Consider the following 19,795-nt stretch of genomic DNA (forward strand, 5'->3'; position numbering starts at 1 on the left):
GAGTTACTATTCTCTTAAAAGGTCGGGATCAGCTCAAATCCAAGATATATAGCTGCCATCCGCCATCTTAGAAATATAACTTCTGAACCCCATGGTAAAAATCAATATGCAATACACCATTTAGTGGGTTTTCTAATAAGCAATCCATATCTGGGGTTAATAATTCCATCAAAGGATGGGATTAAGGATGGGATCAAGTCCAAGATGGCAGGATCAGCTCAAATCCAAGATGGCTGCCAGATGTCATTCAAAATTTCTCGTAAAAAAACCATTTTTTATTTTTTATTTTTGTTGTCACTGGTATTTATTCCCTGTACCTCGCCTGGTGGGGTAACATCTATATAGATAACCACGAGACCTCTGCTCTTATTACATGTATAACGTCACTTTAATTGAATAGCTGCATCCGTTCTAATAAAACTGTAGAGTGTTATATAAATCTTTAGGTAAGGAGCATCTTAAGCATTTATAATGGTACCATGAAATGCATCAAGGTAACTCCGAATGCTCTAAGATCTAACTCTTATCAATACATTTTTATTTCATGATTTTGGGCCAATATTCTACCAATTCCCTAAATATCTGCGAGCTTTAAGATTTGTCTATAGCCCCTGACACATACATTGAAGTTGTCTATTTGGTTTATAGTGTAATAAAACCCTTACCCGTAACTTGATATATGTTATGTGTTATACATGTATACCGTAAGTTGGTATTTACTGTACATTACTACCATTTGTCCATGGTCCATTCCATCGTCATCTTGATCCAAAATGCTGTCTGCCTCATCATTTTCCTCTTCAGTTTCGTCCACATCATTCTCCTCTTCAGTCTCGTCCTCATCATTCTCCTCTTCAGTCTCATCCTCATCATTTCCATCATTCGTAGCGTCTTCAGTCGCTCTTTTGGTGTAAGGATTGCAGCACACGTCTTCATCACATTTGCAAAATGAAGTACATGAAGTGAGATGCTCCTTATGACAGCTGCACGCCTCAGTCCCGCACTTTCTTTCTCGTGCTTAACTGTGACACCGGATGATGTCCATCAGCTCAGGTGGTGCTGGATCGACTTGAGCGATGACAGGCATATGGGTGTCGTCCTTGATCTGCCAGCCAAACTTTGTGATATCTGCTGACTCCTTAGGAGGGGCTTGCTGATTTGCAGACTTCCACAGCATCACCTGCAGACGAGCACGAAGTACATGAAGTGCAAAATTTACAGATATCGGAGGTAGTGCCATAATTTTGGGTGTTGTCTTCTTCTTGGTAAAGAGCGTGAAGCGAACATGTTCCATTGATGTCCCTTGTGGTTGACCATACCATGTTAAGTAGTATAGTTTGAACTCTACGACATCTTCTGTGGTGGAGCGCATTTGCCAAACCTGGGAAGTCTCCGGCAAGTAAAGTATTCAATGCACTTGTCTTGCTCTTGTAGAAGTTGTGTCACAACCACTAAGAGCATGCATTCCGAGCAGCTGGAGAGACTTGGGTCCCAGGGTGGCACATGTTGCAATGATATTCAGGATTGAACCATCCCATCGTTCCATTTGCACCTTGCATTATAGCTTTGCCCAATATACCCAGTAGACCAGTTGGACAAATACATCTGTATCATCACAGAGGATCCTTATTGTGTCCAGAGTTGGCAGCATCAAGAATATAGGACACAATGATAATGCCTGCCTCGACATGCTCATATTCTCCATCATTGTGACTCTTATCACATTCTCTGCCAAGTTGAAGGTGTTTAACATACTTCCCAACTTCTTTGCTCTGTCTGGATAGCGAGCTTGCATGGAGGCAATCAGATCTGAGGGTCTTCCACCATAAGGCCACACAACATGGTACAACAGCTGTGATACATCCACGATGACAGTGTCAACATCATTTTTGGGTGAGATCTCGATCACACCAAGACGTTTGACAATATCTGGCTAGGGTTTTTTGCGAAGGCAACCGAATTAATCAATTAGGGATGAAGGCACAGCACAGAGCTCATAGTTGAACATAGACCTATAAGATCCACCCGACGCCGTTCACTAACCATTTTCAACCGGAGGAAAATTGTCTCCAAGTTCATGGGTTTGATCTTCTTTCCTCTTGCTTTTTTGAGTTTGCGCATCTGGCTACTGATAACATCGTAGAATCCATCTGGAAGACTAGCTATGAATTCCGCTTTCATCTGTTCTCCAATTGTGATAGAATCTGCTACATTCACATCAGTAAATGCAATTTGTCCACTGACAGGATTATACAGATGAGGACGAGTGTCTTCTAGTGGATGAGGGTACTTTCCTAATACTTTCGATCTTTGGCATCAGTTTACGTCGGTGATCCAACTCCTCTTTGTGCTTCTGAGTAGGATGGGCTGTTGTAGTATCAGAATAAATTGTGTCTACTCTCATGGACAGCAATAGGAAAGGCATCGATCCATTCTAATTTTGGAGATAACGTCATGCCTTTAAGAGCTCCTTTACCAATCTTGATAGCAGTTTGTTTTCCAAACTGAATGATCAGCAGAGACAGCATTCCAATATCCATTATGGTGTCGGCAAACGAGGTCAGCTATGTCCTCAGCATTAAGTGTGCGCGTCTCCCGTATAGGTATTATACAAGGGATGCACTTTCGAAGCAAAGGGTTCACAGGTTAACAGGCTGTGATCTTGAGCTTTCCCTGAGGTGGAAAAGAAACAGGAAAGTTATTTTTCATATCCATCTAGCGGATCTAGACCTTTTAAGACAGAACAAGAAACCCATAAATGAATTCCTCAAAGCAGACAACCCCTGAAATGATATCGTACATTAGCTTTAGCCAATGGGTTAAAAAGTTACATTATCATGATGGAGGATGGTAGACATCTTGGATTTGAATTGATCTCGACCTTTTAGGAGAACAGCAACCCAGAAATGGATTCCTCATACCAGAAAACCCTTGAAATGACATATGGTATATCAGTTTTGGCCAAGTGGTTCAAAAGTTAATAGTTTCAAGATTGCGGATGGCAGCCATCTTGGATTTGAATTGATCTCGACCTTTTAGGAGAACAGCAACCCAGAAATGGATTCCTCATACCAGAAAACCCTTGAAATGACATATGGTATATCAGTTTTGGCCAAGTGGTTCAAAAGTTAATAGTTTCAAGATTGCGGATGGCAGCCATCTTGGATTTGAATTGATCCCGTCCTTTGAGGAGAACAGCAACCCCATAAATGGATTCCTCATACCAGAAAACCCTTAAAATGATATATTATACATTAGTTTTGGCCAAGGGGTTCAAAAATTATATTTACAAGATGGCGGATGGCAGCCATCTTGGATTTGAGCTGATCCCAACCTTTGAGGAGAACAACAACCCCCAAAATGGATTCCTCGTGCCAAATAGCCCCTAAAATGATGTATCACACATTAATTTTAGTCAAGGGGTTCAAAAGTTACATATTCAAAATGGCAGACGGCGGCCATATTGGATTTATGCAAATTACAAGAGTTGCCCAAAGTTGCCAATTTGGCAACTAAGCTAATTTTGCTCAGGGACCCCTTGGGATCCCAAATCAAGAAAAAAAACTTCATAGTACCAACTATTGCAAGGTTCGAGAAATGTCAACTCGAAAAATGTGCTTTCCACGAGTTTGCATTTTGGTTTTGTCGATCGTGAAAAGTAAATTACTCGTATATATGTCCCCAAAACTGAATTTCTCTCAATTGAAAGTCCCTTGCCACCAAAAGTCGAACGTTCTTGGAATCTGTTTGCCCCATAATATTAGTTTCGAACGTACTCGTTCGAAATTAATCGATACCATAAAGGTCCTAAATCAAATGTGGCGAGCTAAGCATCCCAAAAAATAAATTCCACTGGTTTAACGTTCCTAATCGCCATAAAACTACTATCAATTGATTGATTGAGAGACTGACAGAATTGGACAATTTCTGCATAAAAAATTAATGTCTTTTGGGCATTTTAAAGAACAACATTAAATTTTAATACTTTACTGTTGGAGATGTAGAAGCGACCCAGTTTTGAAAACTATTTTCTATGGAGCAATGAATGGAACAGTCTTGCAAGGGTAAAATATTACAGCGAGTTTGACCCACCCGATGATGGACTGTTCTTGCCGATGTAAAAAACAAAATGAAAGAAAGAAAGCAATCTCAGTTAGAAAACAAATCGCTTTGGTATTTGTACGCAACATCACGGTTGTTTGATGTGATCATTGTATTCATGTTTCTAACAAAAAATTATCAAAATTTCAATGCTATACATTACAATACCAACAGTATTATGTGTGATAACACATATACTTAGCCTTGATCAAGGCTTTTCCCTTACTTTTTCTCTATTCATGCTCTTCATAGGACTAGAAGTACGTATCATATACTGGACACTCTCACATTTTTAGTCAGGTCAGATTTTTTGTGTAGGACGAAAGCCTTGACGGGTTTGTAATTGGATTAAATTTAGCCCTACATAAATGAATATGAGAGCAAATAATCTGCAACACATATCTGAAGCAACCAATGTCTAAGTCACTGCTATTTGGGAATCATAACTTAAAAAGGGACCAACTTTGAATTTCATTAAAAACATAATGGTTTTGTTATGAAATGTTTAACTAGGAAGAACCGTATCCCATTCTCCGGAAATCAAGCTTAACCATCATAAATGAAGTTCCCAGATTTAGAAAAGTAACTGAAAGCCTCCCATGGTGCATTATGTAATAAATTACCAACTCTGCCAATCCTTGGCGTTGGCTACATGAACTAGGGACCCAGCAAACACTTTCGACATCATTCGCAAAAGGTTATAAAAGGTTGCCAGAAAACGTTTAAATGTCGGGTTATATAAAGGGTATACTTATTAAGAGTATAAAACGTTTTCATAACCTTAAAAAACATTTTTTGATAATCTATTGCTCAGCAAACAAAAATGTTTTACAGAAAACGTTTAAATGTTGGGTTATATAAAGGGTATAAAAACGTTTTAATAACATTCCAAAAATATTCTTGAACATTTGATACAAAACATTCTACACAGAAAGTTATTTTGGGGTTGAAAAAATATTTTTCGAAAAATGTTTGCCCAAAAAATTTGCAATAACGTTTTAAAAACGTTTTCATGACCTTTATATAACCCGACATTTAAATGTTATTAAAAGGTTTTGAAAAAAAAAACATTTTAAGAACATTTCTGTGTTTGCTGGGTTCAAATATTTTAAAATAATGTTATTTAAATATTGACAAAATATTTGGCAAAAATGTTTGCAAAAATAGTTTACAATAGCATTTTTTGAAAACATTAAAAAAATATTGGTGTAGTGTGTTTTCATACAAAACGTTTTAAAACGTTATCGTGACCTTTATATAACCCAACATTTTAATGTTATTAATACGTTTTTACCTAAACCAAAAGCCAAAATATAACTTATTTAAAACGCTTTTAAAACGTTTTTGTGTTTGCTGGGGAGGAAGTGTGCCTTGTGGGCATGGTGGACATTTTGCTCAAACACTACCCTGTAGTGCACAGTATGCCTGGGGTAAAGTAAGATAAGAAAGTCCACTATCTGTCCTAACAATTCAATTGAATATATGAATACAAAACCCACCCAAGTCCATACTCTGGCCAAATTGAGTTAAGCATGGGAAATTGTTGCTATACATAGGCCTGTCATAATGTTTGAAAGAACAACTCAAATTCATTCTCTGTGTCTATTGAGCATGTGAAAAATAGTATGTATGAAAGAATCACCCAATTCTATGATTTAAGTCTTGTAACACATTAATTGAAATCCAGTGTGTATAAAAGTCCACTTGTAACACATTCATTGCTGGAGAGTGACTTTAAAAAAAAGGGTTTAATAAAGGAACGTGTGTGGTTTATATTACATGGCAGAATGCTTATGAACATTCTACATACCTGTGTGCTTTATTTTGTATTATCTTACTAGTGGTAACCTCATTCCAACATTGTTGTCTTTGTATATGATTCAAAAAACCACCCAAGTCCAAAATTTAAAATGAACCCCACGAAGTCCCTGAAATGCTATTCGTCATACCTTATACAATTTAATCCACTCACTTGCACGTAAAACTTACCATATTGACCAGGTAAATCTAACAGAAGGAATTAATATGATAAACAGATTTTTCTCTCAAAATCACTTCCCATGGACTTGGGTGGATTTTCTATAGATTTTTACAAAGTTATGATGGTAAATATTTTTTTGGAAAGAATAACTTCAAAATTTTGAAAAAGAAATATTTGGAAGATGTGGCAAAATTCCATGAATTTTACATTCACTAACTATGGAGGCCTTAGGATTTGAAGCAAGTCTAACATATACTTTTAACTATTTTTTAACTTAGTTGTTATTTTTGTAATCAAATGTTTCATATCTTTCTGCCTTTTATTTTCTATAAGCTGTATATTTATGATGTTTTAATGTCATTATACATGTGTGTATCCCTTGATGCAAACAAGATTTAAGATAAATAGCGCCATCAGTGTCCAACCTTGCTTTAAAATGAAAGCAGTTCAACAATGTGACAATGCGATTACGAATAAGCCCAATCGACATTCTAACTTCCGGTTTTTGAGAGCAGTTTTGGGACACTTTGACCTCTGACATATCGGGAAAATTTACGTAATTATTATTAATTTTCTTATTATTGTCACAATTTTGATCATTAAAAATACCAAATACATAATTTATAAAAAACTAATATTTTTTATATTTGTTTTAAATATTGTAAAACATTTTAGATTATATTTTGTCCGTACAAAAACCCAATATTTTTGAATTTTCTGAAAGGTCAAAGGACAAAGTGTCCTAAAACTGCAAAAACTGTCCTACAATGCATTGCAAACTTCCAATGCCGATTGGGCTTATAGTCGATCTTCAAAGACTTCAAAACTCGAACTTAAATTTTATAATTGACACATAATGTTCACCAGAGCATAAATAAAATATTGAGGAGGTATTTATCTTTTTGACTTCAAAACACATGCCGATACACTTTTTTGTTGGATTTCAACAGTTTCATTATAATTTGTTATTGATATTTTTATGCAAGTATATGCAGGAGAGACAGCTAAGAACAAAACCAACCCGGGTATTGACTGCTACCAAAGCAAGATAAACTTATGATCTACAGTCCTTTTGTGGAGATGGTGGTGGTGAAAAGTGACCCAGTCTCAGAAATCAGAATACCTCCTTCCAGCGCAGATGTTTAAGAAAAATGTATACCATGCAGATAGGCACAAATCACAACACACTCACACACAAAAAGAACATTTAATATTTCCACTTCAATGTTACATAATATAGACTTGATCTACTCCCGATTCCAGTAAAATACTGCACTATTTTTTGTTGATTAAACATTAAATTCTAATACTTTTATTTTTTTTAGTACCAACTAGCAACAAAAGCCAAAACTTGAATTAATACTTTTGCAACATGAGGGTAAATGGGCCAATACATGCACTTTAGAATGTTTTCTTTCAATTATTGCAGTGAAAAAATTCAAAGACTTGGCACAATGTTCATGATTTCAATATTTTATGTTAGTTTTGATAATAACGGTTATAAAAAAGATCAGAAAATGTGTTTTCTAAAAATTAGAATGAATAATCCGATGTATAATTTTGTACAAGGCTTTGGGCTGGATTATCACAGCATACGACCCCCCCCCCAAAAAAAACACCCCGGAGGTTTTAACCCGTATTTCCATAAATTGTCCAAATACCAAAATATGACTTTTATTGGCATTTAGTATTGCTTGGGATTGAGCTTTTTCCTAGAATCAGGAGTAGGGAAGGATTACTATAAACTCGAACAACATTGCCATTTCGTAAATTATTTGTTTGTTTTAATTCTATAATTTTTCAAATGGATCAGTATTCTTGTTCATATACAGCGGTATAGCAGATAAATAGCAGTAAATACAAGCTTTGTTTAATGTGTCGCATCCTGCACACTAAGTGTTAATATTATATTAAGTTTACAATCCCATTTTTAGAGGCAAATAAATGTCCAAAATATTCTTTACGACTAATACTATTCATAGGTTTAGTATAGAAATACTACATTATCAGTAATTAAATAAAACAAATTTAAATCAAACCAACTGACTCTTGTTGTATGACTTGTAGAGTTGTTTTTTTGTAGTCTATGAGCTGGTCCGCCGCGAAAAACGTATTGTTGCAGGTCTGCAGATACATGATAGGGACATGTGTACTGAGCACGAAATGGTATATTTCCAAAATTATAAGTGGCACATTAATCCACAAGGTCACAGGTAAAGTGACGCCTTAAAATACCGATTATTTTAAAGGCTTAGTCAAAGATAATGTAATTTCATGCCCTGAACCGATTACAAGTACCGGTTTTAGTGTGTTATGTATTGCAGCGGAAATGGATTCAGAAGAGAGATGGCGCCCTTCAGTTATTTCAGGGTATATAAACCGGTGCGCCGATCATTCTTTGCTCTTGGTCCAAGAGATAGCAAGAATTTCTTTGACATTAATGACCTAAGGTGTCTTGTTATAATAGTTGGATAGAACATCCCATGGGACATCTGAAAAGTGAAGTCTTGAGTATCGTGAGCGGTGGAGCGTGACATCAGAGGTCAATGACCTCAAATTTGACCCGTTTTCCTGTATAATTCGTATTATGCATGTCATTTATTAACAACAGCCTTGATTTTCACATTTTTAGTGTCTAATGAAAGATATTGAAATTATCTATCAAACAAAAACAATATCAATGTGATTTGAAAATGTTTCTACCCTAATTTTGTCAAAATTTAGCATTTTTACCCATATTTTGCAAATTGACCTGACATAAAACTTATAATTTCCTGAAAAGCGTGGGTGCATTACTTTAAGATTCTTACTCAAAAACTGACCCATTATGTTCACAAAAAGATGACCAAAAACAATGTGTGTGGGTAAAGTTGTTTTTGGGCAAGGACATTTTAAAGTGCAGTGACCTCTTAAATTTACTATGTTTAGGTTTTCTGCACATATAGACTTTGGGCTATGCTAACCTCACAGGCAGGTATGTTTTTAGGGTCAATGAATCCTATAGTATCACGTACATCAACAGGGGACCTAAATTTCCAAGATGGCTGCCAAAATTTCAAAATGGCCGACATTGAAAATGAAAATTATCTATATCTCAGTCCTTGAAGCTCCTGCAAGCATAATTTTGATGTCTATACCCATGTTTGCAGGATCAAGGAGTCCAATAAAATCACTAAGAACAGCCCAGGACACAAATTCCAAGATGGCTGCCACTGAATTTTAAATGGCTGCCACTTAAATAAATTTTGTCTATATCTTAGTCGTTGAACCTCTAAGGAGCATGTCTCTAATGCATTATGCCGTAATGTCGGAATCAATGATTCCAGCCAATACATTTAGGTTTTGAAATCCGTTTGCCTTCACATTGGCCAGCGATGGGTGAGGCAGTGAGAGCGCTTTTTCAAAATGGCATCAATAATGACACCATAAATAATCAATGGCATGTCTATTACCTAAACACAAGAAGTATCAAAGCCTTAGTAGTATAAGTGGGTAAGTGCAATAGCTGTCCTGTGAACATTTGGCAATATATTATATATTGTACTCATATACACATGTCAGCTACACATGGCAGCTATTGCACTTACCCACTTGGGCACTCAACAGTCGATGTCCCAACTCCAAGATCAACAACTAATCTAATCATATTCAGTAACTCTATTTGTAAAAGGATTAATTCTAGGAAAAAAAAGAAACGATAGCTAATGTTCAATGTTCATTGGCGCTAAGGTCAACATTTACTTCAATTGAAAGCTGCTTCATCAACACCAATCAGCAATAGGACGGTACTTCATCAACGCCAATATCAACAGTAGATAGCTAAACCCAGCAACAATCAGTTGGTAGCTACTTTACCATCACCAATACCAGCAGTATATAGATACCCCAGTACCAACCAGCAATTGGGAGCTACTGTATCAACACCAGAATCACCAGTACAGTAAACCCAGCACCAATCAGCAACTGGGAGCTACGTCATCAAGCTACTCTTAATTAGCTATCGTTTCATTTTTTTTCCTAGAATTATTCCTTTTACAAATAGAGTTACTGAATATGATTAGATTAGTTGTTGATCTTGGAGTTGGGGCATTGACTGTTGAGTGCCCAAGTGGGTAAGTGCAATAGCTGCCATGTATAGCTGACATGTGTATATGAGTACAATATAGCAAACCTAAATGTATTGGCTGGAATCCTTGATTCCGACAATACTGTATAATGCATCAGAGACATGCTCCTTAGAGCTTCAACGACTGCGATATAGATAAAATTGATTTAAATGGCAGCCATTTTAAAATTCAGTGGCAGCCATCTTGGAATTTGTGTCCTGGGCTGTTCATAGTGATTTTATTGGACTCCTTGATCCTGCAAACATGGGTATAGATATCAAAATTATGCTTGCAGGAGTTTCAAGGACTGACATATAGATAATTTTCATTTTCAATGTCGACCATTTTGAAATTTTGGCAGCCATCTTGGAAATGTAGGTCCCCTGTTGATTTAAGTGATACTATTGGATTCATTGACCCTAAAAACATGGGTGTAGACATCATAATTATGCTGCTAGGAGCTTCACTGGCCTAGTTATGTTGATTTTTGTGATTTTGGCGGCCATTTAAAAAAAAAAGCGCCCTCACCGCCTCACCCACTGCTGGCCAATGTGCAGGCAAGTGGATTTCAAAACCTCAATGCATTAGGGTCCCAAAAATACATGCTCTCCATAAATCCCCCTAGGGGAGTGGGGTTAGCATAGCCCACAATCTATATGCAGAAAACCTCTTACATAGTAAATTTAAGAGGTCATTGCACTTTAAATGTCCTTGCCCAAAAACGACTTTACCCACACACATTGTTTTTGGTCATCTTTTTGTGAACATAATGGGTCAGTTTTTGAGTAAGAATGTTTAAGTAATGCATTCACGCTTTTCATGATATTATAAGTTTCAGGTCAATTTGCAAAATAAGGGTAAAAATGCTAAATTTTGACGTTTTTGGCTCAAAATTAGGGTCGAAACATTTTCAAATCTCATTGATATTGGTTTTGTCTGATAGATAATTTCAATATCTTTTATCAGACACCAAAAATGTGAAAATCAAGGCTGTTGTTAATAAATGGCATGCATAATACTAATACAGGAAAACGGGTCACATTTGAGGTCACTGACCTCTGATGTCACCCTCCACCGCTCACGACACTCAAGACTTCACTTTTCAGATGTCCTATGGGATGTTCTATCCAACTATCATGACAAGACACCTGGTCATTTTTGTCAAAGAAATTCTTGCTATCTCTTGGACCATCTTCCGTGCCCTGCGACCGTCGAGACAGGTTGGTCAAGACACACCTCTCTCTCTCTCTGCATCAATAACCACTACTACCGCTCCCAGCCGATCACTTGGATCAGCCCAGAACCCTAATAAATGATGAGAACAATGACATAATATCCGACTCCTTCGTCTGACTCATTAGTGTGACTAGTATTCATAAGACTGTGCGGATTGGCCGCACGCCCACGTCATCACCAAGTTGCCTTAGACGCTCGCTACCAGATAGTTTCCGCCACATTTGTGCCAGCTGTGGGATTCATTTGTCATGATGAACTCGGAAGCTCCGATATTTCGGCGCACAGTGGCCGGTTCCGCTACATTGGTGCCAGTGGAGGGATACTAATCCGCCACAATATTATTAGTTACAAATTCAAAGTATAGACCTCTGGAAAAGGCAACCGTTACTACTAGTTTCACAGCATACCCTCACTTACGATCATTGGGTATACCGATCATCAGACGGATAATTTGGTGAGCACTTTCGACTACTTTTGTAGTAGAGGGTGTGCTGGAATGGCTAGGTTTGTCATGGTTTTGACATCACAGAATGTATATATATGTATATGCATTTGTGTTAAGTTGATACCAAGATAAATTATCCGTCTGATGATCGGTATACCCAATGATCGTAGGTGAGGATATCCTGCACATCGTCATCATCCCTATATCTTCGTGTCAAAAATTGCCGTGATAGTACAGCGAATCCTCTCGTTTTTCAACAGCTACGCATGGCGATTTTGTTCGAGATAGGCCGAGCGACTCAGGCTAAGCATACCATGACTATCATATGAGATACCACAGAGTTTCTATATTCTACACATTATTACGATTTGTGCATGCTCTAGTACCCCATATGGTGTTTCTATTACAAGAAAAATCGATCTGTTTTCAGGTAAAACCAGGGTTTTGTTTCCAGTACACTAACTCGAAAAGCAATACACTAATTAGCGGGACCTTGCAGCTTGCTGTGGATATCTTTTACTGCATTTTATAAGTATTATACTTTATAGGTATAAAGGAACACGTTTAGCCCATTCAGTTAAGTTCCAGGTGCAAGTCCTATAACACAATGCATATGTAAACTTTCTTTACCGATATCAATAATAGAATATTGATTTCAACGGAGTATTGAGCTGTATGGAAAAACATTTATAATACAGGGTGTTGACACTGTGTGCTGTGAAACTAGTAACGGTTGCCTTTTCCAGAGGTCTATACTTTGAATTTGTTTCTATGCTCACCTGTAATGGATTTGAGCACTTTTAATTCCAAAGTTAGTCACCTGAAAAATAATACTTGTTATATATTATTAGTTATTTAAGGAGATAAAAGTGTGTTCTTTTTCACTAAAAAACAACATTCCTTATTTAATGCATTAATTCAAAAATGGCTGCCAAAATGATAATCTCCTTTAGCGTATAGGTACTTTTTATAGTGGATTTAGTTATGAAGTTAAATCCGCCATTTGTAATCCGTTGGGTGCATTGAATAACATTATATTTGATTTAACTTTTAAAAAATCGGTATTATATGCAGTCACATTGTACGTGACCTTATGGATTATTATATGCAGTCACATTGTACGTGACCTTATGGATTAATGTGCATCTTTCAATTTTGGAAACATAATCATTTTCAAGTCGGTTCTAGATTTCTCCACCCAATTGCATAACTAAAGCCACTATAAAAAGTACCTAATGGACTACATGTTATTTTGGCAGCCATCTTCATTAACGGGAAAGTGGGAATATTGTTCTTTAGTGAAAAAGAACACACTTTCTTCTCCTTAAATCACCAGTAATACCGCATTTGTAATCCGTCGCGGACATGGAAATAAATTATCTTTGATTAAGCCTTAAAAAAGAGATTTCTGCTTTTTGTACACCATTTGGTCTTTACCAATACAAAGTTATACCATTCGGTTTGAAAAACGCGCCAGCCACTTTCCAGAGAACCAAATTGTGGCAGACAGAGAGTGATGTGAAGCGTATGTAGATGATTTGATTGTTTACAGTAAAACTTGGGAACAACACATGGAACAACTCCATCAAATGTTTAAGAAGCTGTCGGAGGTACAATTGACAGTCAATCTGGTAAAAGTGAGTTTTGCCATGTCACAGTCACATACTTGGGATATTTTGTAGGTCAAGGTTAGGTGAAACCTATCATAGCCAAGGGGGATGTAATTTTCTTCTGAAGGGGGAGTGTCATGAATATACTGGTGGGGGGGGGGGGGGTCATATGATTTTTAGACCAAATATAGGGGGTTATAGAATTATTAAAGACTGGTGACCTACAATTTAACCACATGAATACAATAACATTACTTATAAAGCTCTTATTCTTCCAAGATTGACTTACTGTGATACCGTATGGGGAAATTGCAATAACACACTTCTGAATAGGATTGAATGTCTCCAGAACAGGGCTGGGAGGGCCATTCTTAGAGTACCAGTTAGGACACCATCTTCTTTAATCAGGGAAAAACTTAAATGGCACCCTCTTAGCAACCTTAGACAAGACCATCTGTGTCTTTTAACTTATAAATGTATTGCTGGTTTTGTTCCAAAGTATATGCAAACAATTTTTACCTCTGTGAAAACCAATCATCGTCACAATACACGTGGTAGCCCTCATGGCAATATTGCACTTAATTTCTAAACCCATAATTGAAGCTGGTAGACGCTCATTCTTATTCAGAGGGACTAAGGCCTAGAATTCACTTGATCCTAAACTGAAATCACCTCTCCCAATTAGCACAGCAATTGTAAAAACAATATACAACTCTCAATTTTATGATTCTTAAATTGCAGTCTTTACTTTGTTTCATATTTTGGCTTCATTCATTTATTTTGCAAAACAGTTTGAGTTGTATTTAAACTAATTCCCGGCGTTGGCGATATGCTGGGATATTGACTTGGAAAAATAAAGTCTGAAATTAATTGGCAACTTCTGTAGATTAAATTCAGATTTCCGCTCTCCCCATGGATTGGGCAAATGAATCATGAAAGTACCCCGTCCTTCGGAGGGGACGTAAAGCCGTCGGTCCCGTGTGCAGATAGCCACACCTGTACATGTAATTCGCAGCCAGTTTCGAAAAGAGTAGGGCGTTTACCCCTGACTGTTCGCAATCCGTCCCGGTGTTCAAATGGATCCCAATGGAAATAAGCTTCAATAGAGGCTTTCTTGGTTATCCAGGGTTGTCAAAACCCGAACAAATCAAATCAGACTATACTCATTTCACACTGTGATCACTATCTCACATGGCGCAAGAAAGATGAATCACGAAAGTCCAGTGACCGCGCGGTTAGTGGATTTTTGTGGTTAATCTTTCTTGAGCGATCAGAGCATCTACTACCTCCATGATCAGAGTCAGTGTTTAGTTGTACTAACTAATAAGAAAAAACAGGTCCTATAATTGAAAACCGAATTAAAAAGACTAGTTAGCGTATGACGTCCTGTCAATCAGACCAAAAATGCCATACTGCGCAGGTCAGCAACCAATCCGGCGCGCCTTTGTCATGACGTCAGACGCAAATTAGTCTTTTTAATTCGGTTTTTAATTATACTCGGACTAATTGGAGCCGCAGGAAGAATTGGTTGTAATCGACATCCGTCCTCGAAATTCTCAGAAGATGGCAGTCGTTCTGTGTTACCCACAACCTGATGGGGATGTGTCGTCATTTAGTTCTTTAAAAACTTTAAAAAAAAATCTAAAGAATATAATATAATTAGTGGGTTTTAGCGGGTTCGCCGTCGGACAAGTTTAGAACTGTCAAGCTTTCGTCAGGAGTAGCTCTGACTTCTTCAGGACAAAGTACCTAAGAATGAGACATGTAGACCGCCCCTTGTCTACTGATGACTCTGAAAAGAGCCGTTTGCTGAAGACTGCCCCTTGTCAACAGAAACTAGCAGATCTCGCCTATCTGCTGATTTTGTAAGTTTTGGTGGCTTTGAAAATAGCCTTTCAATGAAGACTGTCCCTTGTCTACAGAGAACTAACAGATCTCGCCTATCTGCTAATATAACGCTTTTGGTGGCTCTGAAAAGAGCCGTTTGCTGAAGACTGCCCCTTGTCTACAGAAACAAGCAGATCTCGCCTATCTGCTGAATTTGTAAGTTTTGGTGGCTCTGAAAAGAGCCGTTTGCTGAAGACTGCCCCTTGTCAACAGAAACAAGCAGATCTCTTCAGAACATCTTCAGAAATTTGCCCGTCTAAAACAAGAAAACCTGCCGGTCAACATCCTAAGGCGGGATTGGCGAAATAAGAGTGACTTTCCCCAAAATACAGCCCGCAATGAAAGTAGTAGGGAACTTAGTGAATCTGAAAACGCTATCTTAAGCAAAGGCATGAATTTCTCACCAACTCCAACGAGCATTCCGGTCAAAGAGTTAATAGCGGCGACCGAACACGGCTTAAAAGACTTATGTGAAGGTGAAGCCAACCTAGTGCGAAGTGATGTTCTCAGGGTTCTCAAGAAAGCCAAAGTTCCTCAACCAAATATATCTCGAGAAGAGAGAGAAGCGTTGAATTCACTCAAGAATGATGATTCCATAATTGTCCTTCCAGTAGACAAGGGACGGTCTACCGTTGTTATGGACAAAGATAAGTACCAAGAGAAAATGAACAACTTATTGTCTGAAGGCGATACTTATCAGGTCATGAAGAAAGATCCCACCCTATCTCTTGAACGCAAGATAGGTAAGGCCATCTCTGAGTTGAAGGAACAGAACAAGGTTGATAAGAAAAAGGCATCACATTTAACACCTAAGCACACTGTGTCTCCACGTATATATGGTCTACCGAAGATTCACAAAGAAAACATGCCACTTAGACCTATTGTCAGCTCAATCAATTCACCATGCTACAATTTAGCGAAACACCTAGCGGATATATTGACACCCTTATCAGGGAAAGGCACTTCCTATATCAAGAACTCGCAACATTTTGTTGAAAAGGCAGGGCAAATACCCATAGAACCAGGTGACTTATTGGTCAGTTTTGATGTGGTGTCATTATTCACTAATGTACCAATTGATGATGCTAGTAAGATTATAGGAGATATCTTACGTGATGATGATACACTTAAAAACAGAACACGCATGACAAGCGATGAGATCGTAGAACTTATGAAGTTATGCCTCACATCTACGTACTTCAAATGGCAAGGGAAATTCTATGAACAAAAAGAGGGTCAGGCAATGGGTTCACCCCTCTCCCCAATAACATCGAATATATTCATGGAACACTTTGAAACCAAAGCACTAGATACGTATCCTTTGAAACCCGTTGCTTGGTTCAGATTTGTTGATGACACATTCGTCGTCTGGCGACATGGCAAAGACGAACTGGTCAAATTCCTAAGTCATCTCAACAATCAACACAAGTGTATCCAGTTCACAATGGAGATTGAGGAGGCGGGTGGCATACCTTTCCTTGATGTCAAAGTGCAGAGATCAGACACTAGCTTGAGGGGAACTGCTCTATAATCCGAAGGTTCTATAATCCGAAGGTTCTTTAGTACGAAGGTTCGCTAGTCCGAACATGTGTTCATAGCATTCGCTAGTCCGAATTTTAAAAGAGGTTCTCTAGTCCGAAAAAAAATTGAAAAGAGGTTCTTTATTCCGACGGCTCTTTATTTCGAAGGTTCTATAGTCCGAATTTTAAAAGCGGTTCTCTAGTCCGAATATGAAAATAGGCTCTATAGTCCGAATTTAAAAAAGGGTTCTATAGTCCGAATATAGAAATAGGCTCTATAGTCAGAATTTTAAAAAGGGTTCTATAGTCCGAATATAGAAATAGGCTCTATAATCCGAATTCAAAAAAGGGTTCTGTAGTCCGAAATTGCAAAACGGTTCTATAGTCCGAAACGGATACCGTGTTCTTTAGTCCGAAGCAGTAAAAGGGTTCTATAGTCCGATTTTTTAAAACATTAAAATTTACTGCGCCCTCTAGCTAGATAAATAATACTAAAGCAGAGTTTATGGTAAACTTTAACTATTCTGTAAACTAATTTGTTTAAATGACTAAATTTGTTTAAATGTTTTAAAAAAGCCGCAGCATTTACATGGCGGGATGGCGCTATGAAAATTTGAACTCGACAATGCTCGAATACATCGTAGAGTATTACTAGTATAGAGTATTATAATGGAATGAAAAACAGATAAAAATGAAGAAAATATCACCAGAATAAAGATGAACGTCAATGTACGCTACGGAAAATATCCAGAGAAACCAACCATGTTGAACTTCAGCGGATTTGTATTTAACAAGTGATAATTTGACACTGAAACAAATGATAAAAATAAAATTCGGACTATAGAACCTGTTTACCAATTCGGACTAAAGAACACGGTATCCGTTTCGGACTATAGAACCGTTTTGCAATTTCGGACTACAGAACCTTTTTAAATTCGGATTATAGAACCTATTTCTATATTCGGACAAGAGAACCTTTTTTTAAATTCGGACTATAGAGCCTATTTTCATATTCGGACTAGAGAACCGTTTTTAAAATTCGGATTAAAGAACCTCTTTTAATATTCGGATTAGGGAACCTTTTTAAAATTCGGACTATAGAACCTTCGAAATAAAGAACCGTCGGAATAAAGAACCTTCGTAATAAAGAACCTTCGTAATAAAGAACCTTCGGACTAAAGAACCGTCGGAATAAAGAACCGTCGGACTATAGAGCTTCCACCAGCTTGAGTTTCGCCATATACCGAAAACCCACTCATACTGATCAATATCTTCATTTCAACTCTAGTCACCATATGTCTGCCAAGAACAGTGTTGTCAATACACTGGTTCACAGAGCACTGACTCTGTGTGATGAAGAACATCGAAAAGACGAACTCAAACACATTGAAAAAGCGTTGAACAAGAATGGCTATCCCTCAAACCTCATTCACAAGGCAATCAAGAAACAGACAGGAGAACGATCAGAAGAATTGGTGGACGATGAACACAAAGGCGTTACCTTCATGCCATATATCAAAGGTGTATCAGACAAAATCTGTCGGTTTCAAAACATTCTACTCTAGGTCGGCCAAATTAAGAGACATCCTAAGCCACCCAAAAGATCCTCTGCCCAAGGATCGTGCACCATGTGTGTACTCTATACCTTGCAGTTGTGGTGAGCAATACATAGGCCAAACCAAACGACCACTAAAGGTCAGAATATCTGAACACCGAAGAGCCACAAGACAAAAGAAAGAAGAAGGCTCGGCATTAGCTGAACATGCTTGCAAAGAAGGCCATGAACCTCTGTGGGACGAAACAACAAAACTGGCTCACTTGGGGATGAGGTTGACCCGTGAAGCGTTGGAAATCAGAGTTAATGAAACTTCTACTATCAATAGAAATGACGGCAAAGACATCAGTCGCATGTGGCGCTCTCTATTTTCAAACAACCAATCACAGAGCCGCTAATCTTATCACATCGTATGTGGCGCTCTCTATTTTCAAACAACCAATCACAGAGCCGCTAATCTGTACCACATCCGCAATTAAGTGATATAAATGCTCATCGTGTATAAAATCAATCAATCGGTCCATGAGTGGCCAAACGGTTCCTGGTAAGCCGTATACTTCTATTACAGTATATGCAGTCTACATGTTCTCTGTTGACAAGGGGCAGTCTTCATTGAACAGCTCTTCCTCAGAGCGAACAAACCTTTGATTTAGCAGATAGGCGAGGTCTGCTTGTTTTCTGTTGACAAGGGGCAGTCTTCAGTGAACGGCTCTTTTCAGAGCCACCAAAACTTACAAAATCAGCAGATAGGCGAGATCTGCTTGTTTCTGCTGACAAGGGCAGTCTTCAGCAAACGGCTCTTTTTAGAGCCACCAAAACTTACAAATTCAGCAGATAGGCGAGATCTGCTTGTTTCTGTAGACAAGGGGAAGTCTTCAGCAAACGGCTCTTTTCAGAGCCACCAAAACCTTTATATTAGCAGATAGGCGAGATCTGTTAGTTCTCTGTAGACAAGGGGCAGTCTTCATTGAACGGCTCTTTTCAGAGCCACCAAAACTTACAAAATCAGCAGATAGGCGAGATCTGCTAGTTTCTGCTGACAAGGGGCAGTCTTCAGCAAACGGCTCTTTTCAGAGTCATCAGTAGACAAGGGGCGGTCTACATGTCTCATTCTTAGGTACTTTGTCCTGAAGAAGTCAGAGCTACTCCTGACGAAAGCTTGACAGTTCTAAACTTGTCCGACGGCGAACCCGCTAAAAACCCACTAATTGTTATGAATTCCCGTCGTAAAAGCCTATCCCACAAATTGAATATAATATAATTCATTTAATAGGTGACTTTCATGTACCAAAACTTCAAAGTTGTTTCAGTGACTCTTTTCCTCAAAGTGTTCCTGTCCTAGAGCAGGATTTTA

At 37.9% G+C, this 19,795-nt stretch overlaps 1 protein-coding gene across 1 annotated transcript; it reads left to right on the forward strand.

The window, feature by feature from the left end:
• Positions 1-15,757: 15,757 nt before the first annotated feature.
• On the forward strand, positions 15,758-16,897 carry LOC140169549 (uncharacterized). Its single transcript, XM_072192811.1, has one exon. It carries the CDS (start codon positions 15,758-15,760, stop codon positions 16,895-16,897), a length of 1,140 nt encoding a protein of 379 aa, XP_072048912.1.
• Positions 16,898-19,795: the final 2,898 nt, after the last annotated feature.

The sequence above is a fragment of the Amphiura filiformis genome, chromosome 14 (genome assembly GCF_039555335.1).
Source record: "Amphiura filiformis chromosome 14, Afil_fr2py, whole genome shotgun sequence".
In the NCBI taxonomy this organism is placed as follows: domain Eukaryota; kingdom Metazoa; phylum Echinodermata; class Ophiuroidea; order Amphilepidida; family Amphiuridae; genus Amphiura; species Amphiura filiformis.

Bases quoted from the DNA above. Each gene is read 5' to 3' on its own strand.
- LOC140169549 (XM_072192811.1), top strand. From the start codon at position 15,758: ATGAATTTCTCACCAACTCCAACGAGCATTCCGGTCAAAGAGTTAATA.